General features: G+C 38.1%; 1 protein-coding gene across 4 annotated transcripts in view; it reads right to left on the reverse strand.

The window, feature by feature from the left end:
- Window positions 1-744: 744 nt before the first annotated feature.
- Window positions 745-27,351, reverse strand: part of APAF1 (apoptotic peptidase activating factor 1) — a 91,721-nt gene continuing 65,114 nt past the window's right edge. For all 4 annotated transcript variants that reach the window (XM_046011328.1, XM_046011327.1, XM_046011329.1 and 1 more), the window contains exons 20-28: window positions 27,142-27,267; window positions 24,178-24,297; window positions 21,757-21,873; window positions 19,147-19,272; window positions 12,015-12,134; window positions 11,575-11,700; window positions 9,752-9,877; window positions 7,891-8,034; window positions 745-3,266 (exon numbers count right to left, since the gene is read on the reverse strand). In XM_046011328.1, the coding sequence (XP_045867284.1) occupies window positions 3,120-3,266; window positions 7,891-8,034; window positions 9,752-9,877; window positions 11,575-11,700; window positions 12,015-12,134; window positions 19,147-19,272; window positions 21,757-21,873; window positions 24,178-24,297; window positions 27,142-27,267 (1,152 nt within the window). In that variant the 3' untranslated portion in view covers window positions 745-3,119. The remainder of the gene's footprint in view (window positions 3,267-7,890; window positions 8,035-9,751; window positions 9,878-11,574; window positions 11,701-12,014; window positions 12,135-19,146; window positions 19,273-21,756; window positions 21,874-24,177; window positions 24,298-27,141; window positions 27,268-27,351) is intronic.

Genomic DNA, 27,351 nt, shown 5'->3' on the forward strand with positions numbered 1-27,351 from the left:
GAAGACTTGGTATCATTCTTAATTTGTCTCCCTCACAACATTTAACCAATCCACTGATAAATCCTATTAACTCTTATCATTAAAATATATACAGAATCCAAATGTCACACCCCCTACTATTGCCATTCTAGCCCAGCCGCCTTCATTTTGCCCAAATTATTGCAAAAGTCTCTCATTGGTACCCCATGACTTTCCCCCTTTTCAACTGAATCTCAATTTCCCACTGCCAAAGGAACCAACTAAAGCTTAAGTCAGATCAATCCACTGCCCAAACTAATCCAGTAGCTCCCACTGCAGAGGAAAAGTCCTTACAGTTGCCAAGGAGGCCCTGCACAGTGATGCACCTCGTTACTCTCCAGCCACAAACCAGCTAGCTTCCTTGCCAGCTCCGACAGAGCAGCCCATCCACTATTCTGCTCACTGCACTCTCGCTTGGGAATCTCTCCAGACACCTGGATGACTCACTCCCTCACCTTTCAGGTGTGGACTCAAATGCCACCTTCTCCATGAGCACCTCCATCTAAAACTGTAAAGCTTATCTCCTCCCCACACAAACATACCAACTAATATGCAACTAATATGCTATAGATTCTATTTACTTTTTTTCTGCCTCTCCTTGGCCCATACCACAGTCGGAAAAAGATTGTTTGCTCACTTTTATATCCCCAATTCCTACAAAAAATGCCAGGCACATGGTAGATCTCAATAAATATTTACTGAATGAAAGAAGAAATAAATGAATTCTCTTCTTTACAAGCTCTTCACCATGCCAGTCACATCAGGTAGCAATCAGAGATAAACTGAGGAGATAAAATTTTGATAAAATTAAATTAGACATAGTTGATAAAGCATTAATAGAAAGGATGACAGCTTCAGTTTAAAGGCTTTCACATTTGTTTTCTAATCAACAAAAGACAAGCAAGGAGTCTGAAACAATCCGAGAATGTTTTTCAAAAATACTTTAGGAATTTTATTTTTTATAATATTTTTTAACTTCATGTATTAAAATGTATACCAAAGCAAAAAAAAAAAAAAAAATCATGACCTGCATCATAAATACAAAACAGTTTTCAAAACATACAAGACACATAAAATGTAAAAAAAAAAACCTTTACATATACAAAATGCAATGTAATTTCCATTACAAAAAATAGAGCAAGGGAAAATGCTTGAAAAATGCTCACCTGCAAATACAAAACAAAACCCTACCCTTGACTGACCACTTGAGCTGCCTGGAAAACTGCAGCTCCATGACCCTAGGCTTCCCTTTTTCCTTCACGTTACCTTGCTTTTTACCTTGCCTTTTTGTCATGTTACGTTTTCTTCCCATTTTTCTTTTTATTTTAAAGACAAGGGCCAATCAAGGTTTTTTAAAAGCCGATGTTTGTTCTACACTTTAATAGTAACTGACGAAAGTCAGGTGGCTTTTAATTCCAAAAGTTAGTACTTTATATTCCGAGTTATAAATGAGTTCCTAAACACTGTGTGCAAATCAAATTATGATTTGGATACTCTAAGCACAACATACATGTACAGAAATTCTTTCATAAAATTAAGATTTTCACATCACATTTGCTTAAATCACAGTAAGCCTATGAACTAGTTCCTCAACCCATCATAAAAAAAAAAAGCAAAATCTCCTTAATAATTCTATCTATGGCTCCCTTAAATGCTAAATAGTAATATTTAATCTAAAATACATCTGGAGTGGTCTAGGCCCTCCTACCTACACCACATCTAATACACACCAAAACAGAAACTGGCTCACTACTTACTTACTATTAACACTAATACTTCTTTGATTTAGTTTCTATTGCAGCAGCAAAATTTTTGAATTTTGGTTATTTTCTTATATGAACCACATCTATTATTAATTTATTGCCATCTCCCTTAACAATGCATTGTCAGGGGAAATGGAGACTTAAACTACAATTAAAGTTCCTAATCAGGAGGTTAAAAAAAAAGCTAATTGATATACTTGTTCCCTTCAAGAGCTATCTTTCCTGATTAACCTTGGAGGAAGGAAGGGAGGGTGGAAAGGAAAGGAGAGAAGGTGGGGAAAAAGAGAAGGAAAACAGAATGGTTGGTAGGTTAAAAGTGACATCTTCCACAGTCACAATGACTCTTTTGTTACTGCATAGAAAACCACCAAGAATTCTCCTGAAATTCACTTAGAACAGCACTGACCGTGCCATTCATCTGAGTAAACAGAGTTAGAAGAAAATGGTTTTTTACTATATTTCTTAGAAAAATTCTGTTAAAACTTATCTTCTGTTAAAACTGGCTCCTCTCCAATTATTCTAATTTATAAAAATTCAACTATGGAACAATTGCTTTAAAAAAAAAAAAAGAAAGTGAGGATTATGAAAGGTCAAGTTCAGTCAAGTAACAAGTCTGGTACATAGAAAACCAGAGCAAGCAGGACAGCACCCAACTCAGAAACTGACAACTGGAGTCCAGCTGCGGCACAGATCTGCCATCAGCTAGTGAGGAAAAGGTAGACCAATAAAATCTCTCTTCAACAGGTGTAATTTTTGCTTCACAAGATCTTTTGCTTCAAAGAACTTTTGAAATCCAACACTCACTTATCGAGTGAATTAAAAGAAATGCTGCAAACTGTGCAAGCAGACATAATATTTTAAAAGCAAATTTAAGGGGTGCAAATAAGCGCCAAGAATGTAATTGGGAGAACTATCCCCCTTGGGGTATATGTGGTTCAGAAGGCAGGTCTGCTACCCTGAGGCACAGCCTGCTTAATAATAGCATTATAATACATATTTCCTCCAAATTATTCTCATTAATTATGTCAACCAATTTGAATGCATCAAGAGAGAATTTTACCAACAGTATAACAAGGTACGTATTTACATTTTCATTTGCATCTTAAGGACAAACTCTTCACAATAATGATGATGATTATGAAAAACAAGATTAAAGGTGTGTTCATTTGGGAAAAAGCTACATTAATATTATTCATCCAACCACAAACACTTTTGTAATGAATGCAGTAACTGCAAAACAATTCACAGCTTTATAAAAAGTCGAAATATAGAGTTTCACTAGAATTTTCTCCAGTTCAAAATTAGAAAGAGTTCAACTTACATTAATTCTTAACTACTTTACTCTAACATCTGTAAAATATATAAAATACCAAGGTTATCAACAGTCACATATGTTTTGAAGTCAGGGGATACGTGTATTTTCTTAAGATAGGTTCCATTTGTGTAGAAGGTCTGTGAGGATTCCCCAGTGACAACATTCCACCACTGTTCAGAGAAAAATAAAATTCTCATTAGATTGGTAATTACTCTGTGTGATAACTGTAGTGCCAGCCAACTCCTTCACCCTATTACCTCCCCACTCTTAAACTTGAGCAAAAGCAGGGAAAAAAGTCTAAAGTTTAAAGCTGAATACAGTACAATCAACTTGGTCAGCCTCTCCTGATTAATTCTGATGACTGCCTCAAAGCTACCAAACATAGCCCCACTGCAAGGCATGCTGGGAAAATGTGCAGCCTATTGAAAGGTACAGACACAACGCTTACCAAGTCCACCATGGCTATGACTGCACTGCATGTCTTTCTCTTTGGAATGAACAGAAGAATGCCTCTCTTTTCTTTAAAAATGTCCCTTTGCAGACAGACTGGTATTCTGATAGACACTACCAGACAGAATGTTCTCTCTACTGAATCTTCTTTTTCACCAGGAATGATTCGAGAGCCAATGACCAAGTTTCTCTAAAATAGCCTATACGTTTATTTGCTAAATAAATACTGAATGTCTCAAATGCAGCAGGTGCTCTGGCCAAATCCTCCCCTTCTCCTCCTGATAACTGAATTCCCTAAGATTACACAGTGTTCATAGTCATTTACCAGATGGAGATCATAAAGCTTACTCATGTATCTCACAGCTGAAATAAGGGCAAAAGAGACAATGTACATGAACACCTTTTGAAAAGGGACATTGAGATTCAGAGTATTATTTACAAATAATGGTGTCACTCATTTTTGTATCTGGGGCAGTGCCTAGCATTCTAGCAGCTGACTGGGTCAGCTATTTCTGTTCACTTAGTAACTGACGAAAGTCTACCCCATGGACTTCAGTAAACCTCACTGACGCAACCTGTAGTAACTTGAAATTTTTCAGAACTGACAATTTTGCTTTATAAAATATCAATGTAACAAGACTGCAGAGGACACAGTCCACCTACTTAAGACTCATTAGTTTTTAGTCACTAGAAGCAAATCGTAGAGATAGTAAGGCCCTTAGAGATCACCTAGTCCAACTGCCTCATTTTATGAAAAAGGAAACCATGGTTCTGAGAGAAAAAAGGCATCATCACCCAAGATGATGCTGCTAGCAGGTGGCTGAGCTGGAACAGTTTCTGGTACCTAATCTAGTGCTCCCACCACCTCTCCCTCTATTCAAACAAACCACTCAGGAACACTACACCAGCCACTAACTTGAATATGGACTTAAAAAAAATGACATTAAAAACAAGTAATACAGGGAATTTTTAGGGCAATGAAACTATTCCGTATAATACTACAATGGTAGACACATGTCATTATACATTTGTCAAAATTCACAGAATGGAGGTGCATGAGCGGCTCAGTCCATTGAGCGATCAACTTTCTTTTTTTTTTTTTTTTTTAAGATTTTATGTATTTATTTGACAGAGAGAGACAGCAAGAGAGGGAACACAAGCAGGGGGGAGTGGGAGAGAGAGAAGCAGGTCTCTCCCTGAGCAGGGAGCCTGATATGGGCTGGATCCTGAGATCATGACCTGAGCCAAAGGCAGATGCTTAACGACTGAGCCACCCAGAGCCCCAAGCATCCAACTCTTGACTTCAGCTCAGGTCATGGTCTCAGGGTCGTTGGATTGAGCCCCATGTTGGGCTCCACACTCAGCAAGGAGCCTGCTTGAGATTTTCTCTCCCTCTCCCCTGTCTCTCCTACCCCACACATGCATGCATGCTCTTTCTCTCTTTCAAATAAATAAATCTTAAGAAGAAAAATTCACAGAAGGAACACCAACAGTGAACCCTAAACTATGAACTTAAGATGCTAGTGATGTGCCAATTGAAGTTCATCGATTGTAACAAATGTACCACTCTGTTGATACTCTGGTGAGAGTGGGGCAGCGTGTGTGGGTCAGAAGATATATGGGAACTCTGTACTTTCTGTTCAGTTTTGCTGTGAACCTAAAACTGCTTAAGAAATAAAGTGAATTAAAATAGCTAACATTTACTTAGGGCACACTATGCAACACTATGTATCTATGTATTAACTCCTTTAACACTATGTATATTAACATGTATTAACTTCTTTAACCCTCCCAAATCTGAAATAGATACTATACTCATTTTACAGATGAGAAAATCAAGGCATAGAGAGATTAAACAATCTCTGTAAATCACAAAGCTAATGAGGGGCAGAGCCAGGCTCTGACCTTAGGCAATCTGCCCAAGACTCACTCTCCTGACCATTACATTCTATTGCCTCTAAGGAATGGCACACCTGCATTTATCACCATGTATTCCATATTTCAAATCAGACTTTCTTCTCATAAGTATGGTTTAATGTGGAATTGTCATTCTAACAGTATGTACTCCACGGCGTAACACAAGTAAACGGCTAAATTACATTAACTTTTTACTCTATAGATAGAAATAACTTTGAAAGTTAACAGCTTTTTAGCCACTGGATATCTTACTGACATTCAATTTATATAGCTTGGATTCCTTAGTAAACAGACTCAAAAGGCCCATTTCTTTGGACACTACAGCAGCTGTTCCTTTTTACTTTTAATTTGCTCTGTGCTTTTGATAGTCTCATTAACATGCTGGGTGGATGCAGGCTGGGCTAGATCATAATCAGTTTAACCAGGCTAGTCAATCAAACCAGAGGGAAGAAAGCCTGTCACTCAAACATACAGACTGAATGTATAGTCTATAGGTTCTTACACTCTTAAGACACAAACCCCTACACTACAGACACCTATTCTGCTGCTGATTTCAAGGTTCTCCAAGAACTCTGGAAATCCAGTCGCTAATTACTATCACATCTTGTAAGCCAGATTCATAATTACGTGACAGCCTTCTATGGGGCCCAGGGCATCACATGACACGGTCTCTAGAAGCTCAGTGTCAAAGCTGAGTGACTAAGTTTTTCAGCAGTTAATGGAGCTCAAGAACCCCTGTATCATGCTCAGAGCAGTCTAAGAGTCAGTTTGTCTTTACACTGAAGGAAAACAAATGGTGATAGTTTCACGACCCCCTTCCCCATAACTAAAGGTGTGCCCCGAAAGGTATAGTTCAGTGCAACATTTTATAAAGAGCATTGTATTCTCAATGCAAACTCTTTGAAAAGGGTTCTAACAAACATCCCCTCATACAGTTAAAAATTGTCCTCCTTCTTATAAGCTAGATTTTTATGCTGAGTAAAACTGCAATTATGTGGGTCTCATATAACCAAAAACTTCAAATTTTTTGAGTATCTATACTGCATCAGATAATTAATCAGAATCATTTCCTACACTTGGATGTTTTCAGGGAGAAATAAAAGTACTGTAAGATCTAACTTATTGGAATCTACTTTAAGTGGCCAGTACAATATGTAGTATCTTCAATCCCTTTCACAAGTGAACCACCAATCAAAACACTCACTCCAACCATTCTCCTAAGAAACCTCTGCTAACTCCATTATCTTTATGCAGACATGTCCCAGAACCCTCCTATACTTTAAAGACAATTTACTGTCTGTTTCCCCTAGACTATAAGACAATGGAAGGCAAGGGGCACCTGGGTGGCTCAGTGGGTTAAAGCCTCTGCCTTCGGCTCAGGTCATGATCCCAGCCCCACATTGGACTCTCTGCTCCGCGGGAAGCCTGCTTCCTCCGCTCTCTCTGCCTGCCTCTCTGCCTAGTTGTGATTTCTCTCTGTCAAATAAAAAAAAAAAAAAAAGACACTGGAAGGCAAAAACCAAGTCTTAAACACTGTGCCATACAGCAGTATCTTAGCACAGAGTGGGCACTTAACACTTTTATTTTATTTTATTTATTCATGAGAGACAGACAGAGAGAGGCAGAGGGAGAAGCAGGCTCCCTGCTGAGCAAGGAGCCCGATATGGGACTGGATCCCAGGACCTCGGGATCATGACCTGAGCCGAAGGCAGACACCCAACCGTCTGAGCCACCCAGGCGCCCTTAACACATTCTGATGGATAAATAGATGCAAGCACCAAAAAATGACCCTGAGGCACGACAACACATTCAGTCCTTGGCCTCTGTATTCTCTAATAATAAGTTTACACAAACCACCTTACTGCATAACTTTAGGAACACAACCTCCATGAACATCAGTTTCCTCATCTATAAACCAAGGATAATTAAATTTAAGCTTCACAAAGCTGGCTAATGAGATTATGTAAAGAAAGCATTTTGTAGGCTATAAAATAAAGCAATATGTTGCTGCTATTATTCTCACTACCACTACAACAACCACTACTACTACTAATATTTAAGAAAAAAATTTCACGAAAGAATTTTTTTTCACAAATAAATTTTTTTAAAGACTTTCAACCAAGAGTTAACAATTAGTGACGTGGAAAATAAAATTAAGTTAAACACCCAACTTTCTAGTCATTCTGATCATCTAAGTATGGGGCAGTATGAGAGCTCTGGGCAGAGAACATTCCTAACACTGTCATCAAAACTTCCAAGAGAGCTGAGGAAAGCAGCTTTAAAGATCTCAGTCTTATCGCTACCAGATAAGAATAACAGTAATTGCCCTTCCACTCTGCTGGGTTGTCAGAGGCCCAACTGAGAAACAGGAAGTGAAAATAGGATATAGGCTGCTCTTTTCTTTCACAGTCTTTGAGGAACTCTTACCTTAAGATATCCTCCAGCAGAGACAAGCATTTTGCTATCTGGTGAAAAGCAAAGGTCAGTCACCCAACCTCCATGGGTAGCAGCTTCTTCTACTGAAATCGGAGCACACAAATGAAGCAGCTCCCCATTTGAGACGTTCCATATCTATACAAACAGGATATACAATGCATTAACAGGGTCATCCAGAAGTATTATATATCTCTCCATCTCTTCTGGAACATACTTGGAAATCTTTCTTAAAAATATAATTACAATTCAGTGATACCTTAGGAGTTTTTTTTAGATTGCATTCCCTATCCAATTTTTTAAAAAACACTAATTATAATAAAAATGCATTACTTAAAATATTTATCATTAACCATACTCCAAAAAAATAAGACAAGAGAGCTTAGAACAACTGGTCAGAATGTTGTGACTTTTTTCATTTAATAAAAAGAAAATAATGGCAGAAGAAAGGAACAAACAAAAAAAGAGGCCTAAGAAACTACCTTAAAAAACAAGCAAAAAACCATAGAATTCTAGTCCAGTATCTACCACTAAGAATTCTGACAGAGGTCATTCAAACACCTAAAGTCATTCAAACATGTTTTAAACAATAAATCCCTACAGGGTTTTATATGTATAATATATGCCAAATTAATTACAGATGCTAATGCTTTCATTTATTTTCAGTGATAATTAATATATGAGTAGTACTCTAATTTTTCAAATAAATGCCCATCAGAAAAGGAATAAGAAATGCAGAGGCATCAACAGCAAGGGAAAACCACCAAAACCATCATTTATAAAGGTAATGCAAGAGAACCAAATGGAGAAATTCATTAGAAAGAATTCATCAAGATAGCTAGATATAAGCTAGATATATATGTACACACATATATAAATAGCTTTCCTACATTTTGAATAATCAAGTAGAAAAATAAAATTTTTGTTTAATGTATTAAAAAAAATTTTTAAATGACATTTGTTTAAATAAAGAGAATTTATTTCCTCAGGGGTTTCAGAAAAATGAAATACTCCGTAACCAGTAAAGGAGCACTCTCATCCAAGAGGAGAACTCAGAGCAAAATGAATGTCCCCAAAGCAGCCCTGCCACTTCAGTTGACATGCAATTATTAAAACAGAGAAGGCTGGTAACTCAGTCCTCAAGCAAGAGAATCTTAATTGTCCTGGACAGCCTATCTGGAAATGCCTCCATTCCTGCAAACTGCATACTCTCTTATGAATTTTAAATCTTCCTTTGTAAAAAAAACAAAAAAACAAAAAACAAGATGCTCCTCAAATACACTGGTTACTAATGCAGCCATACCAGTGCCCACATTTTTCCCATCAACTGCCGAATCCTAACAAAACTAGAGGCAGGCAGGCGCATGAGGACTGCAATAGGCCACATTGTAAATATGGACTATCTAACAGATACCGTCTCATTAAGAGATCTTTTCTTTCAGTGCTGAAAACTGCAGAATTTGCCATTTATTCACTTACAACCTAGTTAACGATTTATAAAATTATTTTCCTCAAATTCTGCCATTATAAACAATCTTTGGTTCGGGTCCAAGAATTCCGATGAATCATTCTCAAGCTAAGAGCAGACAGCCAACTGCAAATAACTTGGGCATTTGCCTCCTCACATGCACAGACTCTAACTCATACACTTCACTCTAACTAAAATGAATTCTTTTCTGCAGAGGAGTGCCGCTGTGAATAAAACGTGCACAGGAAACAAAGCAAACAATGCCTCATCCGACCAGAACCCCAGGGCCTGTGCTTCCCAGTCACATTAACAATGTCCCCAGTGTGGTACAGAGCATTAGCCAAAGCTACAGAAAGAGCAGTGCTTTCATGTCAGCAAACATCCTACCCTGATTTCTCCATTGTCGTCTCCAGTCGCCAACAGGGTACTGTCCACGGAGAAGACAGAGCAGCGCACACAGCCTTTGTGGCCCCTCAGTTCATGAAGAGGGGAGAAAAGGTCAAAACTCCAAATCTGGAAGGCAATTAGGATGGTTTAGGAATAGTAAATACACTAAAAATAAGTACCTGCAAATGCTGCCCTGAGGGTTAGTTAGCCATAAATTCAATCATATGGAAAGTCTAACATTCCACAGTTCATAATTTTCATTAGAAGCCCAAATTCCAACTTGCAACATTGTTTTTTTCTGACTTTCCCTTTAATTACTTAAGTTAACTTCAGCTCAAGGGCCAAGCTTCTTTAAACTTAACTTCTTTAGAAAGAACAGCAAATCAGTTAAGAGCATTTTAAAGAGTGAAGCCAACGTGTGTGTGAATCCTGGCTCCCCTACACTGACTAGTTCCTTGTGGCCTAGGACAACCCCCATAAGTTTCTCTAGCTTCAGTCTCAGCACCTGTACAATGGGACAACAGTACCTGAGGTGTGAAGATGAAATGAGATAATAGCGAAATTCCTAGCTCAGGGCCTAATATATGCCAAGTGTTCTTTAAAGGTTAGTCACTGTACTATCCTACTGTCTCAGCAGCCAAAATGTTCTATTTTTCTTTCCAGTATTCTCCCTTGTGGTTCTGTCATCATCATTTAACAAGAATTTACTGAAATTACCATGTTCCAGACACTGTGAACTAAGAACTGATGGTACAAAGATGAACAGGATACAGTCCCTGTCCTTGAAAACTTTATAGTTTAATCAAGAACACAGACTTATGAATTGTTAATAGTTATATGAAGTAAATGCTCTAAGAAACTTGAGTAATATGTAACGGAACACTGAAGGCAGAGCAGCTCACCCTGCCTGAGGGCCAGGAAAGGGTTCACTAAAGAGCTGACATCAAATCTAGGTCTGGAAGAATGAGTGAGTCATAATGCTTCGAGGTAAAAAAAGGAGTTTGTGTCAAGCCAAACCACATGCCCAGGAGATGAAGGTGAAAGAGCCAGGCACAGAAGGAACAACGCAGCAGAAAGAGATGGTCATGGGCAAACAAGTCTGGCTTATAAACCACCGGGTTACAGAGGTGTTTCAACTGGAGACTCAAATAGCCATAGGAAAGATAAAACTGGAAGAAGCACAGACCAGAGGTAGGTCTACCAACGAAGGAGGAGAGCCTAATCTTCTGGGTGGGGACAAGGAAGAGAAGAACAAGCCAAGAAACCCTAAGAAGTAATCAACAGAGTATGAAAGACAGGATAGAACCCCACATAATTCCAAGGTTGGGTAAGATGGGCAGATGATGAGGTCATTAACAAAGGGAAAAAAAGAAGAGAATGGAGTAGTCATGATGGGCAGATGATGAGGTCATTAACAAAGAGAAAAAAAAAAAAGGAGAGAATGGAGTAGTCAATGTCCCCAACCAGGCAGCATCATTTCACTGGAAAGTGATTTTCAGAAGTATCAACTTATATAATTACATAAACATTTACTGTGGATGTGCAGTTAAAGGTAAATCCCTTTCAGTGCTTTTTATCACCTATAAAAATAGTAGGAACTACATTTTATTAGTAATAGACAAAAAATCATCAGTAAGCTAGAAATCAAAAGCCCTCGTGTTATTCATCTATCTATTTGACACCTAAATGCCAATGTCATCCTCTAAAAACTCACAAAATATGAGAAGGACACATAGACAGAAACATACTGTACATCATTTGAACTCATAATACATAATGAATACCAAACTTTTATGCATGCACATTTCAACTATTTGGCCTACCTTTGCAGTCTTGTCAGCAGATGTAGATGAAAACTTGGTAGCATCAGGAGAGATATCACAAGAAAGTACTGTATCCTGGTGACAGACAAAATCTTTTTCTATTCTTCCAGTAATAATACTCCATACCTTCAAAAAAAATTCAGAAGTTGACACTTTTAAGAACATTTTGTATTACTGAGCATAATTATCTAGAATACATAGTTATAAAACAAGAGCTTTAGCACAATGGTTGTTCTGACCTCTTTAAGTGTCCTTTAGTACAGACACTGTTAAATACAGAGCAGATGTAGGTGACTGCACTAAACAGAAAACAGGCATGAGAAAATAGAAATCAAAAAATCTGAGTAGTTACTTACCATCCATCTGCTTGCAGATTTCAAAATATAATCATTACAATATTAGAATGCTTTTTTAAAAAAGAGACCTGTGCTTCAAATTACCTTCACTGTTCCATCAAACGACCAGGAAAGCAGTTTTGAATTTTTCAAGAGCTTAAAGTCTTTCACTGTTTCCTGATGGGCTTGTAGAAAGACATATTCTTCTGACTGCCAATTCCATACCTGAATATCAAAGAAATAAGTCTGTTATAATCCTTAACCCTCACCTCATGATATCCCATTGGAGGAGTGCAGTAATATGTGCTCCACTCCCTAAAAACTTTTGTTCTCATGGCATTTTGGTAAGACAAAGAAGAGTACCCAGAAAGAATAAGGTATTTCCATTTTACAGACAGAAAAAAGCTGGGGTAATTACCTTGACCAGAAGTAGAATACAGTATTTTTCCTCCTAAATAAAGTTCATTTTCTTCAGTTGCTTGGAGAGCAGTTAATGATATCAGAAGATAGAGAAAAGCCATAATATGCTAGTGAGCTCACCCTCTGATTAAATTTTTCAGAGAAAATTATCCCTATTACATATTCCATTTCCTAAGCCCCACAAGCTAGGCCAAGACTGAAGATTCTAGCTCCACTGAAGCTACTGAATCCTACTGGTCCTCCTGCCAGGGAAGGTCAGCTTACCAGAGCAGCTTCAAACCAAGACATGGAAATTCTAAGTTTCAGAGATCTTAGCTATCAGCTATCCCCTAATGCAATCCTCAAATTGACAAAGGAAGTGATATAGTACATTATTTTTCACATGGAGCTCCAGGAAGAAATCCTCAGGCACAGGAAAGGAGAAGAAATTGAAATGATGGAGACAGTGGATTGAAAGTAGGCTTGAGGTATGGGCTGGAAGTGTGATTCACAACCTGGGAAGAGCATTTCAAATGAAAGGAATGAATGCTTGAGTTAAAGCACAGCAACAGGAAAACGTGGCAAGATTATAGGGACTGGTTCATAGTTCAATCTGGCTGAAATATAGGCTATGTAAAAGAATCAGGGAAAGGGGCGCCAGGGTGGCTCAGCGGGTTAAGCCGCTGCCTTTGGCTCAGGTCACGATCTCGGGGTCCTGGGATCGAGTCCCACATCGGGCTCTCTGCTCAGCAGCGAGTCTGCTTCCCTCTCTCTCTCTGCCTGCCTCTCTGTCTGCTTGTGATCTGTCAAATAAATAAATAAAATCTTAAAAAAAAAAAAGAATCAGGGGGAAAAAAGGTTACGAAGATATTCAAAAAAACAAGCCCAGCAGGCCTGATGAAGCTGGATTGCTGAGATGTGAGCAATGGGGCAGACTGGAACAGAATTTTCTTCCATTTTTTAACATCAGGAATAAAAAGATAAAGAAAAATCAGCAACCACCACAGGTATGCACATTAGTGATATTCTGGGTCAAGTTTTTGACTTGTGAAACGGTGAAAGTTCAACTGTAGAAATGTTTTTAGGCTTTCAGGCTTAGGGAAAACTGTAAAAGAAATGATAATTCTCTTACCCCCTTTTTTCACTCCTTTATTCTCCACACTTAGCAGCCACCTCCCCAACTGAGCCCTGGCTCTCAGATCGCTCTATCTCTCTGTCTCCAAGTGCTCATTCACAGAAGTTGGGGTAGGAGCAGGTTATCTGTATAAGGGGGCAAAGAGACCCTAGAAGAGGAGCTGGAAGTGAGAGGAGTTTTAAAGAGAATGAATTAGGAATTTCAGCATTTTAAGAACTCAAAGAAGTATGGTGGCAGAAGGGGAGGAAACAGAGGTTTTCCCCACATCATATCAGAAAGGAAAGGCACTCAGTGTAACTAAACATAAAATACCCTAGATCCATTTCCACTAGGAACTCTCTGGCTCTCTCCTACTTTCTGAGCTTTATTGGACTAGAGAATCAGTGGCTACTGTTATTAAATACAGAGTGACAAGCACTGCCATTCCTCGCTATGTCCGAATCAGTGTTCAATCCTGACAGGTTCTTACTGCTGCCCCCCACATTAAGAAGTCAAAGAGTGTTCCTGAGCAGATGTAACACAAAATTTGACAATCGCTAAGGGAAGATTAAGAATAGCCTTAGCAGTTTTTGTTGCAGAAGTTTTCTGATAAGGCAATGATGACAGGGATAGTTTTTTTTGGTTGGACTCAAAAACAATGTACTAATGGAATCACCTTACATAATAGCTAAACTTTCACCAGCATTAGCAAAATGTATTAAGGTTGAGTTTGCGGATGTCTCTACCGTTAGCTATAGCATTGGTGATGTATATACACTACAGAATTTTTTTAGCAGTATAAATAGTAAAATTTAAATTTTAAAAATCCTGAAGAATTTTCTTATACCTGCGAGAGTCAATATACTCTCATACATTGGTTCAGGTAAACATGACTACTACTTGGGATTTATTTATCTCAAGAGAAAGGATCAAAAAATACCAAAGGTAGACCTCAATTTTCACAACTCTTGGTGCTATAAACAGGTAAGTTGATTTTGCAAATCTTTTTTTTTTTTTTTAATTTGACAGAGAGAGATCGCAAGTAGACAGAGAGGCAGGCAGAGAGAGAGAGGGAAGCAGGCTCGCCGCCGAGCAGAGAGCCCGATGTGGGACTCGATCCCAGTACCCTGAGATCATGACCTGAGCCGAAGGCAGTGGCTTAACCCACTGAGCCACCCAGGCGCCCCTGATTTTGCAAATCTTGGCAATAACTTTAGTTCAGTTCAACAAAGATTTACTGAACTCCCACTAAATTCCAGGCAGGCACACTGGGGATACAAAGATGAATAAAATAAACCTCCAAAATGGTAACTATGTGACATGTGTGTAGATTTGTTAATTAACTTAATCACTGTAATTATTTCACAATATGTACCTATTACATCAAATCATCATGTACATCTAAAACATACACATTTTTGTCACACCTCAACAAAGCTGCAGGGGTAGGGGGGACAAATATCCAATTAGTCACTAAAAAATGAAAACAAAAACCCAATCACCAGTCAATTCTTGGACATACCCACCAAGAGTTTTATTACATGAACGTATACTCATTAAAACATTTTAAATGTAAGAAGTATTCTGGGTAGAGCAGGAAAAAAGGATGAAACACCACTTAACTCATATTTCTAAAAATAATTTAACTCTGATCCTAAAAATATTCCTAGAAATTATTTCTCCCCCTGGCTGAGAATATCTGATGTTCAAGCAGGTCATTGAACCTATGAATTTAGCTTCTGACAGAAAAACTATACAGTATACAATGTCTCAGCAGAATCCCATCAGATGTAGTTTAGTTTTACCCATATCAAAGCCATCTGGAGAGGAAGAAAGGTGAATATCATGCTAAGTTTCATAGCTAATACATCAGTATCATGGGAGCCTGCAGTAAGTTTCTGCACTGAAACCAGATTTCATTCTAATCATACAAAACTCACAAAGACACAATGTAAAAATATTTTTTTCAAAATACTTTTTTTTTAACATTTATTTAAGTAATCTGTCCCCACAATGTGGGGCTCAAATTCATGACCCCAAAGATCAAGAGTTGCATGCTCTTCTGAGTCAGTCAGGTGTCCTGTCTAAACAGTTTTTAATACTATAAATATTGCTACTATAGGAAATATATATTTACACATACATACACATACAAATACATTAAATAAAAGAACACACAAACTTCTGTTGAACATATGCATTTATATCCCCTTCACTTCTAAAACTCTACTACAATGACAAAGTCAAGACAATGGGAATGAAGACAACAAAATGTTGAAGACTGGGACACCTGGGTGGCTCAGTCCGTTAAGCATCTGCCTTCGGCTCAGGTCATGATATCACAGGGAGCCCGCTTCTCCCTCTGTCTGCCACTCCCCGTGCTTGTGCTCTCATGCATGCGTGAGCTCCCATGCTCGCTCTCCCTGACAAGTAAATAAAGTCTTTAAAAACAAAAAAATGTTGGAGCCCAAAAAGCAGGAGAATGGTAATTGACTTAACAGAACGAAGAAAACAGAATCCTAAAAGCATCAGAGAAAGAAAAAAGCAACAAAACTGACACTACAAAACTCACCAAATGCTCAGAAACTGAGATCACTGAGGACATGAGAGGTGGGAGTGGGGATGGGGTGAGGACCAGAACTATGAGGAACTGTGGGAAGACAGCACCCATGCAGGCATAGTTTTTTTAAATCTTCCTGAAGCCTTCATTAAAAACAAAAATATTTAAAAAACAGCAAAACCAGAAATGCAGATAACAATACCATGTTAACTGACGAAGTGTCCCCACAAACCCTAAGATACAACTGAGTAGGAACAAACTGAAAGCTGGAAGACTTGCATCCCAGCATCTCAGACAGAACTAAAAACAAGAGAATTCCAAAACAGCCAAGTGACATTCACTGGGATGTGCAGTGGACCAACGGGAGAGCAGCAACAGACACTGAAACTGAGTACAAAGAGACTACAGTAGAGTCTGGAAGGGCTACACCAGTCTGGGACCTATGAACTCTCAAAATTAACCAGAACAATACTATAACCATGAGGAAAAACTGCTGGGAATAGAATCCAAATTGAGTATAACAGCATAATGGCAGCAAAGGAAAAGAGAAGGTCTGAATAAAAATGAAAGAAGAAGACAGGGCAAAGCAGTATCATAAAAACATGGTATTTTTAACGCTTTATGAAAACAAAAGGAGGAAGAGCTGCAGGGCTACAAAGCTAGAGGTGTTAGTCTTCAAGAAGTTCAGGAAAACGAATTTTGTGTAAAAAAGGAAAGAACCATCATTAAATACAAAGTTTCTACGAGAAAAAAGAGTGAAGTGTAGAAAATGTTCCTCCAAACAATGAAAGCAAACCAGAAGGAAGTCTGAAATAAAGGGCACCAGCACAACTGAGGACAGAAGTATAGCTTTGAGAATAGGGGGATCAAATGAAGGTTTACACACTAAATAAGGAGACACTACACCCACCCCTAGTTCTCTTCCCCACTTAGCTCCAAGGACCTGCCAGCCAGATTTATAACCTCCAGCCAGAAAGACCAGAGGATTCCTCTCCAGGAATCTCACAAGACCAGGACGAAAGACCTAAAGATACTGACAACAAAGATTCCCCATCCAGACTGTTTTTCAGAAAAGGTTTCAGTCAACACACAGAGCTTTCAATCAGCCTTCCAGTGTCCACTTCTAGTAGCTAATGATCACCACACAGCTGAGGAAGACCTTTAAAACAAGAGGCCAAAACAACCACAACAGAAAAAAAAAAAACCTCAGAAGAAACAGCATCTATGCATGAAAATTAAATTTTGAGGAAAAAATTATATAATTTATACATTATTTATATATTCATCCATTCTCAGAGAAGATATTACATCCATAAAACAAGAACACAGTGTTCTTCAAACAGAATAAGAATGGACTCTTCAGCATTAAAAATAGTAGAGATGAGGGGTGCCTGGGTGTCTAAGTCGGTTAAGCACCCAACTCTTAATTTTAGCTCAGGTCATATCTCAGGATTGTGGGATCAAGCCCCGTGTCATGCACTGAGTGTGGAGCCTGCTTAAAATTCTATCTCTCCCTCTCCTTCTGTTCCAGCTCATGTACTCTATCAATATATACATACACACATATACACCTAAATAGTAGAAATGAAAAACTCAATGAAAGGGCTGGAAGAGAAAGCTGAAGAAAACTCCCAGAAAATAGAGCACGGTTTAAAAGAATGAAATGTAGAAAAAGAAAATTACATGAAAAGTCCAGAAGATCCAGTATCTGGATGATGGTTTTTACAGGAAAAGAAAGCATACTGGGAGGGAGAGGCATCAAAGAAAAAAATTCAAGTTTATTTGAATTGAAAACTGTTAAGTTTCGAAACTGAGAAGGGATCACAAAATGTCCAAAGCAATGGATAAAACAAATACACACCAAGGCACAACTTCATGAAATTTCAAAATCCTAGGAACAAAGAGAAGATCCTAAAATCTTCTAGAGAAAAAGATTAGGAATCAGAATAGCTTCAGACTTCCCAATATGAGCTTTGGAACTTTGGGAGAAAATGGAACAATGTCTTTAAAGTTTTAGGATAAAATAACTGCAAACCACATCCAGTCAAGGATAGAACTGTCCTAAATTGCATTAAGGCAGAAAACACATTCATAGTACACTCAGTCCACTTACTTATAATGACATTAATGACCTAAACAAAATTTTATTATAATTGTATTAGGATAATGGAATTGATAAAAGGGTGTGTGCATATGGCAAAGGTAACACAGGCGGGAAAAGAAGAAAAGCTAAATTTTTAACTTAATGTGTATCTTAATTTTCAGTAAATTCTCAAACCTAGAAATTGGTAACATTATAAGCATGGGATATGGTGGTATGAAGATAAATATCAAAAGAAGTATCTAGAAGCTAAAAGAGGTAATTCTGGTGAATGAGTAACAGGGGGTACCTGTTTTCCATAATGAGCTTTGTAATACTACCTAAGTTTTTAAAGTATGTGCATTAGAACTCTGATAAAAACAAAGTGAATTTTTAACAGAATACATAGTAGGCTTAATACCTCTATATCCACAATCCTTCATTATAACAAACTATTCTTTTTTCACAGGATTTCATCCCTATAATAAACATCTTATCCTTAAAAGAATAAAATTATTTCAATCAGAGGGGCATGTCTCAGTCAGTTAAACATCCAACACTTGATTTTTGGCTCAGGTCACAATCCCAGGATCATGAGATCAAACCCTGAGACAGGTTCCGTGCTCAGTGTGGAGCCTGCTTAGGATTCTCTCTCTCCCTCTCCTTCTACCCCTCCCCTGTTAGCAAGCATGCACTCTCGTACTCTCTTTAAAAAAAAAAGTTTTCAATCAGATTTTACTACTATCAAGAAAAGTAAAGAGCAATCATATAAATCTGGCAAAAAAGTATATTTACTGATACATATCCAAATACCAAGGCAGGCAGGGGAACTCAAATGATTCCTTGATCATCAAAATAAACAACCTTCCAGTACAGGGTTCACAAGTCAAATTGTCTGCATCACCCACAGAAAAATAGGAAACATGAATGGGTTTCATTTAAACCTATGAGTATAATCTCAGTGTATGGCCAAAAAAAGAATCTTAAAGAAATGTTTAAAATGCACATCAGATTGGAGCCACAACCGAAGGGTTCCTTGCTGGAGTCAGCATTACATATCTTGGAAGTTAACCTTTTCCCTCACCTGAATTGAAGAATCATCAGAGCTTGAAATAAGAGTCTTCCCATCACCTGTGAACTGGATGTGCCGCACAGTTTTCTTGTGCCCAATCCTGGATTGGAAAATTCTGTTGTTTAGGAGCTCTAAAATCTTCAAAATAGAAAAGCACAGAAAATTAGTACCATGAAATTCAGCAACACCCAGGCATTATACCCCAAGACATTAAATTAAAATTAGACTACAGAAGGGTATAAAATTTCCATCTCCTAGTGCTTTCATTTTAATTAAAGACACACAGATGAATGGTACACACTTATATACAAGTGTCTGCACACACACACACATGAACACACTCACACACCCCCTAAAATAAAACACGCACTGGAATGACAAGATAGCAATAGCAACCAGTGGTCCTTCTGCGAACTCAACTACCCAATTCATCAAACAAGTGGCAGCCTGGACTCAGCCTCCAAAAAAGAAAATGACATTTATGAAGGATGAGAGAGAAGAAAGAAAAAAATTCTGGATGAGAGACAAGGCAAGCTCTTTATAAAACAACACAGACAAGGAAGGCGAGGGTAATGAGGGAACAAGTAACAGAAAAGAGGATATGAGTAGGCTGGGGAAGTACCCTGAGAAGACTTAGCAGGGCTAAAGACTAATATGCCAAATACAGAGAAAAGGAAGTGGTACAGAACTCAAAAACTAATGACAATGTCAAAAAGGCTTTCAAGTGAACTCACCAAAGCAAAACAAAAAAAGTTCTTTTGCCCAAATTAAATGTACTCAAGGAAGCCTAAGGAAAATACAAATGATGCTAAAATAGGACACTGTAGGAATTCAAACCTAACCTGCACGTCTGATAAAAGGCCCTTTAGAAAACAAAGGGAAACTGTGTGAATGAGAGCCTTCCCCAATGAGGACAGACAACCTTACAATTGCTACATTGCAAAGGCAGGCTAGCACCCTACCTGAGCACAGTGGCTCAGAGACTCAGGGTTTGAACTGTAGCTCTGCCATTTACTGATTTAATGAAAGTTGTGGAAACTAAGAGTTTAGACACCTGCAAAACAGGAATAACAACACCTAACATCCAGGGTTTTATAGTAATTCCATGAGAGAAACTGATAAACACCTAAAAATGGTAGCTGTTTATTATTTGATTCTAGGCCCAACCAAATGAAAATGCCATTTCACAGGTTAAACAAAGTCAAGTATTGGTAATCTAATATGATTCATTTATATAGTATTTATATTATTTGATGACTTTGAAGAGAACAGGGATATGGGTGAGGCCATGGGTGTTTTGTGAATTATTTCCTTAAACTATCTGTATGGCTCATTTTAAGACACTTAGTAAAAGCAAAAAGAATGTAGGCCTGTTTTGGCAACAAGGTTAAAAGAAAAGGGGGAAGCAAAGGTCCTTTAAGAATGAAAAATAATTGGGGCGCCTGGGTGGCTCAGTGGGTTAAAGACTCTGCCTTCGGCTCAGGTCATGATCCCAGGGTCCTGGGATTGAGCCCCACATCGGGCTCTCTGCTCAGCGGGAAGCCTGCCTCCTCCTATCTCTCTGCCTGCCTCTCTGCCTACTTGTGATCTCTGTCTGTCGAATAAATAAATAAAATCTTTAAAAGAAAAAGAATGAAAAATAATACACACCAGTTTGAGAGATGACACTGAGAGGGAGACTAAGGTTCACTCATAAATGTACAACCATCTCTTGCTTAAAAACATCCACAATATACTTTTTTTCAGAATAGCCCTCGTCTTCACAGTAATTTTTCACAATGGAAAAAAACCCCACAAAACCTTAACTCCAAATCCATGCCACAATGGCCAAACATATAATAACTGACATCACTTTCTAAATGCTTCCTTCTTCACTTTGCGTATAAATATATAGTCTCCTCTCGGTGAAGCAGTATGGACTGGAGAATATTTGTGTCTTTCCTTATGAAAATAAATCCAAGGTAAAATAAATGTGGCTAGTGCCTCAATTAATAAATTAAGAAATAATTCCAAAAAAGTCTGGGTGAGAAAAAGTGAGAGAAGGAACCAATGTTCTTTGAAAAATTATTATACAGCTAAAGACAACGTGTGTTGTGATAAAATCATTTTTATTATATTTTTTTGCATTTGTTAAAATTTATTTGGTCCTCTTTAATAAGTTAAGGATTTCAGGTAATAAAGTAATACCTCTTTACTTCTAATACAAAAAGGAGAACAGAAAGGGCTGGTGAAACAGGTAAGCATAAGACAGCCCTGCACAGACATTCCCAATGAACCTTATCAGTACCAAAATGGAAACTTACACCAAGAGCTAAGGAGAAAAACAATGCTCTTTGCACAGATAGCTAAATCTCTCAGGGTGTCTGATATACTTGGAGAACAGTAAAACAACTAGGTAGAGAATAAGAACACAAAAGGACAAAAAGCATGAGAAACAGTAGTAAAGGGAATCTGAAAAATATACCACCAACAGGACTGTAAGATTATTTTTAGTCTAACAGAAGAATGACTAATATACCACAGGAAGATTTCTTTAGTATAAGCTACAATGCCAGATACATAGTCAATTTTAAATAAATAACTCTCCTGCCCAGAAGGACTCTGAAGACTAGAACAGAATACCTCAATGGCTCCATCTTCACCTCCAAATGCAGTGTACTGAAGACACGGACTTAGGCAACAGCAACTAACTTGAGCTTCAGTCAGATAATCAATCTGACCTGTTTTTCCATTAATGAGCTAATGAAAAATAAGGCACAATCAGTTATCAGGCCGTAAGAGCAGTATCTGTTCTTTAGAATGGACTTCAATTGAAAAAATAAAATGAAACAGAAAATAACCAACAAGAGCTTCCAAGGGAACAACAAAGCCCTATCCTAGTCTCAGCAGCTGCATTTAGCTCTTCACACCTTCATTTCATTTCACTTTTGTGGTTCAAATACATTTTCATAAAATAAAATGAGCTTTAAAAGGTTTAAAAAGCAGCTGCTGTGTGCACCACCTGAGACACATCTGCCTGATTTATAATCCCACAGCTAGCTCTGCACCCGGTTTTCCATTTCTTCACCAAAAAAAAAAAAAAAAAAAAAAAAAGTCTATTTTAATAGGGCTATCATTTGTTAAAGTACACTTTTCAGATATTTTTCAAGGGGGCTAGTGATATGGGACTGAGGATACCTAAAAAGCCATATTCAAATAAAAATGGGTTTTATATCCCCTAAATCGCTCACAAAACAGGCTAAATTAAGATTCCCACCTTTCTGAGTGGGGGAGAAGGGAGCTTTGGAGAAGAACCCATAAGTATAATTTGGGTGACTGGACTTATAATGCTTAAACAAAGATTACCTAATTTCATAATATGTACCAATGCTAACTATTACGTTTTTAAGTCTCATTAATAAAGTCTCATCACTCAATTAAAAACTGTGACCTGGGGAACTACATCTCAGGCTTAAATCAATTGTCAGCTACCTCTATCATACTGTTACAATCTAAACAGGGTGGCTGGATGGCTCAGTGGGTTAAGCCGCTGCCTTCAGCTCAGGTCACGATCTCAGGGTCCTGGGATCAAGTCCAGCATCCGGCTCTGCCTGCCTCTCTGCCTACTTGTGATCTCTCTCTGTCAAATAAGTAAATAAAATCTTAAAAAAAAAGAAAAGTCTTAAATCATTTTCCAACATGAAATAAGCAGTCATATTTGTTTCAGGTATAAAGATTACAGGGTATCAAAAAAGGTACTCGTTATTTTACAGTATCTTATCCAGCAGATTCTGATCTACTAGACATTCAAAATGAAGTCTGAACTGCTAAAATCTGAATTTATCTTCTTTCTCTCAAAAATCAATTTCCATATTTTCCTAAGTAATGACTAAAAAATGTTTTGCTCACTTAAATGGAATTATTGTCAGTTTAACTATCCCCTAACCTCTCCCACAAACACTGACACAGAATAAAATGATACTTTTTTAAAAATTTTATTTATTTATTTGACAGAGATCACAAGTAGGCAGAGAAGCAGGCAGAGAGAGAGGAGGAAGCAGGCTCCCTGCTAAGCAGAGAGCCCGATGCAGGGCTCGATCCCAGGACCCTGAGATCATGACCTGAGCCGAAGGCAGAGGCTTTAACCCACTGAGCCACCCAGGCGCCCCACAAAATGATACTTTTATAGACATAAGACTTCTTTCTGAAGTCTCACAGTTATGACAACTATTAAAGAAAGGTTGCACAAATTTAATAAAGGTAATACAAGCATGGGGACACTGAACTTGACAAGAAAACTGCAATGAAAAATATCCTAAGTCAGCTAAAAATCCATAATGAGGCTTGCACATTCAATTCTACACCCCAATTCCTCCCTGAAATATAGAGGATTAGGAGCTCCACATCAACATATTAAGGATGACAGTAAGACTTGTAAAATATAGAACAAGGGGTGTCTCACACCTTGACTCTGACCCCTGACAATAGGCAAGGAGAAATGGCCACATGCCAGAGACAGTTTACTTCCATTTATCTGTCTCCAGAATTTGGATCCCACCTTCATCCCATAACCAGCTCAGACTTCTGAAAATAAAAAGGACCTTATAGGTAAAGGAAGTGAGGCTCAGAGAAGTGTACGATTTACTCAAACATCACATAAAACTAGTTGACAAGAAAGCTTAAGCTGCACCTGTACCTCCTGAGCGAACAGTCACTGTTCTTTCCACAACAAGCTGAGCTTTACAGCTTGTTAACGCTTTGCCCTACCCTCAGTCAGTCTGTCTCAAGTTATCCTCCTGGACTCCATGCAAATCAAGGATGTGATCAGAGATACCAACTGGAGAGGAGTGAAGTGAGATGAGGTATCACTTCTTTTTAATTCGAAATACAAGCATATTTGGAACTCAGCTCAAAACCTACATATTTATTCAACTGATACCTACTGAGCACCTGTTAGATACTACACAATTATGCCTGATCCCAAGTTCGAAACTGAATGAGAAAAATGTTAATTGTGAGTTCAATCAAAACAATTTTTCCAACTGTTTTCTAAAAACCACTCACCTGCAGTCGTTTTATATTGTCAGCTGCAAGAACCATCACTTCATTTTCTTGAAACACAACATCTATTTCTTGCTTTAACACTATAGCAGAGTTCTTACATACTTTTTTTGTCTCCCAGAGCTACTTAAAGAGATTAAAAAAACTAAAATAAGATAACCATATACTGAAATATGTAAAGAGAAGGCTTAGAATCTTAAGCAAAATACAAAACATGCTTCATACTCAAAATACCTATGATGCTAGAAAATTTTCCATGATTAGATTATACTCCAACAACAAATATTTGTTAATTATATGCTATAACAAGTCATAGTACAAAGGAGTAATGGGTGCTAGAGCCAAAATGCCCAAGTATGAACTCTAGTTCTCCCTGAAGTTTTGACTTGGGGCAGGTTACCTAACCCAGTGTTACTCAAAGTAAGTACTCCTACTAGTCCTCAAACTGTCTTGATACCAAGGCGCCTATACCAGAATGTAAATCAACTATATCACTAACGTACTGTTAGCCATATGCTTACTGATATGATTAATCTTTTTTAACAAGACTTTTTTTTTTTAATATTTTATTTATTTGACAGAGAGAAATCACAACTAGGCAGAGAGGCAGGCAGAGAGAGAGGAGGAAGCAGGCTCCCTGCAGAGCAGAGAGCCCGATGTGGGGCTCGATCCCAGGACCCTGGGATCATGACCTGAGCCGAAGGCAGAGGCTTTAACCCACTGAGCCACCCAGGCGCCCCTTAACAAGACTTTCTTGATGAAGGAAGCAGGGAGTTGCATTACATTCTGGTTCGTTTATTGAGACTGGCACTTTAAGCAGGACTGACTTAACCTGCCTGTGACTGTCTCCTCAACTGCAAAAAGGACTGTCGTGAGAACCAACAAATATAAGTATAGTACTTCGCATGATGTCTAGCATAGAGTAAACACTAAAAAAACTGTAGCTACATTGTGTATAAAACACTGTATTAGATGCCACAGGGATAAATCAGGATCCCTGGCCTCAAAGACCTTACAACTAAAGACGTGTGAACAAGCTGGAAAAGCAGTGCAGGACTGAAGGTGAGAAGTAAAGCAAATCTGTACTTAAATTCAAAGTAGAATTTGGAAAGTACCATAAGAAAAGGACATAGAGTTATAGGACATTAAAGGAAGAAGACATTCCCTCTAGGGAATACCAGGAAGGGCTTTGCAGAGGATTGGGGGAACTTGCATGAATGCTAAGATTTCAAGAAGGAGAGAAATAGATAAACAGGGTATTCCAGACATAAGAAACTACATAAGCAAAAGAAGCAGGGAACTACAGGGAAATATGAGCAGCCCAGTGTAGGTTACCTGTAGGAATAAACCAAAAGAAAAACTGCAGCAGAATGAGGCCATACTGTGACGAAGTTCAGTGTAGACTTAGGCGTACCTACTTACTTTCAGTAGACAAGGGAGCCACTATCTGTTTTTAAGCAAAAATGAAATGACTGGAGATGAACCATGAGAGACTATGGACTCTGAAAAACAACCGGAGGGTTTTGAAGGGGTGGGAGGTGGGAGGTTGGGGAAGTAGGTGGTGGGTAATAGAGAGGGCATGTATTGCATGGAGCACTGGGTGTGGTGCAAAAACAATGAATACTGTTACGCTAAAAATAAACAAATTAAAAAAATGGGGATAAAAAATGAAATGACTGTATTGTACACGAAGAACAAATCTTGGAAGCAGCATGTAGAAAGCCAAAAAAGAACAGACTGTGGCAATGACTAATACATTAAGAGAGGAAACATGTTGTGGCACCTGACTGGCTCAGTCAATGTGTGATTCTGGATCTCAGGGTTGTGATTTTGAGACCCACATTGGGCATAGAGATTACTTTAAAATAATAAAATCTTTAGGGGCATCTGGGTGGCTCAGTGGGTTAAGCCTCTGCCTTCGGCTCAGGTCATGATCCCAGGGTCCTGAGATCGAGCCCCACATCGGGCTCTTTGCTCAGTGGGGAGCCTGCATCCCCCGAATCTCTCTGCCTGCCTCTCTGCCTACTTGTGACCTCTGTCAAATAAATAAACAAAATCTTAAAAAATAATAATAATAAAATAAAATCTTTGAAAGAAAAAAAAGAGAGCGAGAGAAAAAGGCAACATGTAATGAGCACCTAAACTTGAAATGAAAAAAAGGAGAATAGGGGTGCCTGATGGCTCAGCTGGTTTAGCATCTGACTCTTGATTTCAACCCAGGTCACAATGTCAGGGTTGTGAGACTGAGCCCTGCAATGGGTTGCAATGGGCTTATACTAGGCATGGATGCTGCTTAAGATCCTCTCTCTTCCTCTCCCTCTTCTGTCTCCCATCTCTCTCTCTCTCTCTTTCTTCCTCATTAAAAAAAGAGAAAAAAAAGTAGAAATAAATGAAAAAAAAAATGGAAAGACGAATGTTGCTGGGGATTGGGGGTGGGGAGGAATAGGGTGGCTGGGTTATGGACATTGGGGAGGGTATGCACTATGGTGAGTGCTATGAATTGTGTAAGACTGATGATTCACAGACCTGTACCCATGAAGCAAGTAATACATTATATGTTAATTTTTTTAAAACATAGAGTAATTATTGATGGGTTAAAAAAAAAAAAAGAAAGGAAAATGGGAAGGCAGAATCCATTAGAACTGGCAAGTAATTAGATATGGAAATTTAAAGTAGAAAAAAAGAGTCAAAAATTAAGTCAATATATTACCTCGTAATATATTTAAATTAACCAAAATACAGTTTAATCATTGGACTTCTCTAGCACCTGGCTCATGATAATACTCAATGAATGGGATGTTTGGGATGAATGAGACTGTTGTAGTCCACATAATAGCACTTTTCAAGGATAAATATTAATCTAGTAGTTTCTTTGTTTTAATTCCCCCAATACTGCTCATCAATTTCCTAGTTTCTTAGATGTAAACATCAACAAATGTCTAAAATGAAAATCTCAGTATTTCTCACCCTGATTGTCTGGTCATCAGAAGATGTCAAAAATGATGATCCATCAGGAGAAAACATCACACAATGAACCCAACTTAAATGCCCTCTGCAATCAGCCACTTTTAAACATGAGTCCATATTCCACAACTACAGAATAAACAGAGCATACAGGAAATAACATTCATAAGCGTTTCGAACATTTCAAGAATATTGAAAAAAAAGCAAAAGTAA

This window comes from Meles meles, chromosome 7, assembly GCF_922984935.1.
Source record: "Meles meles chromosome 7, mMelMel3.1 paternal haplotype, whole genome shotgun sequence".
In the NCBI taxonomy this organism is placed as follows: domain Eukaryota; kingdom Metazoa; phylum Chordata; class Mammalia; order Carnivora; family Mustelidae; genus Meles; species Meles meles.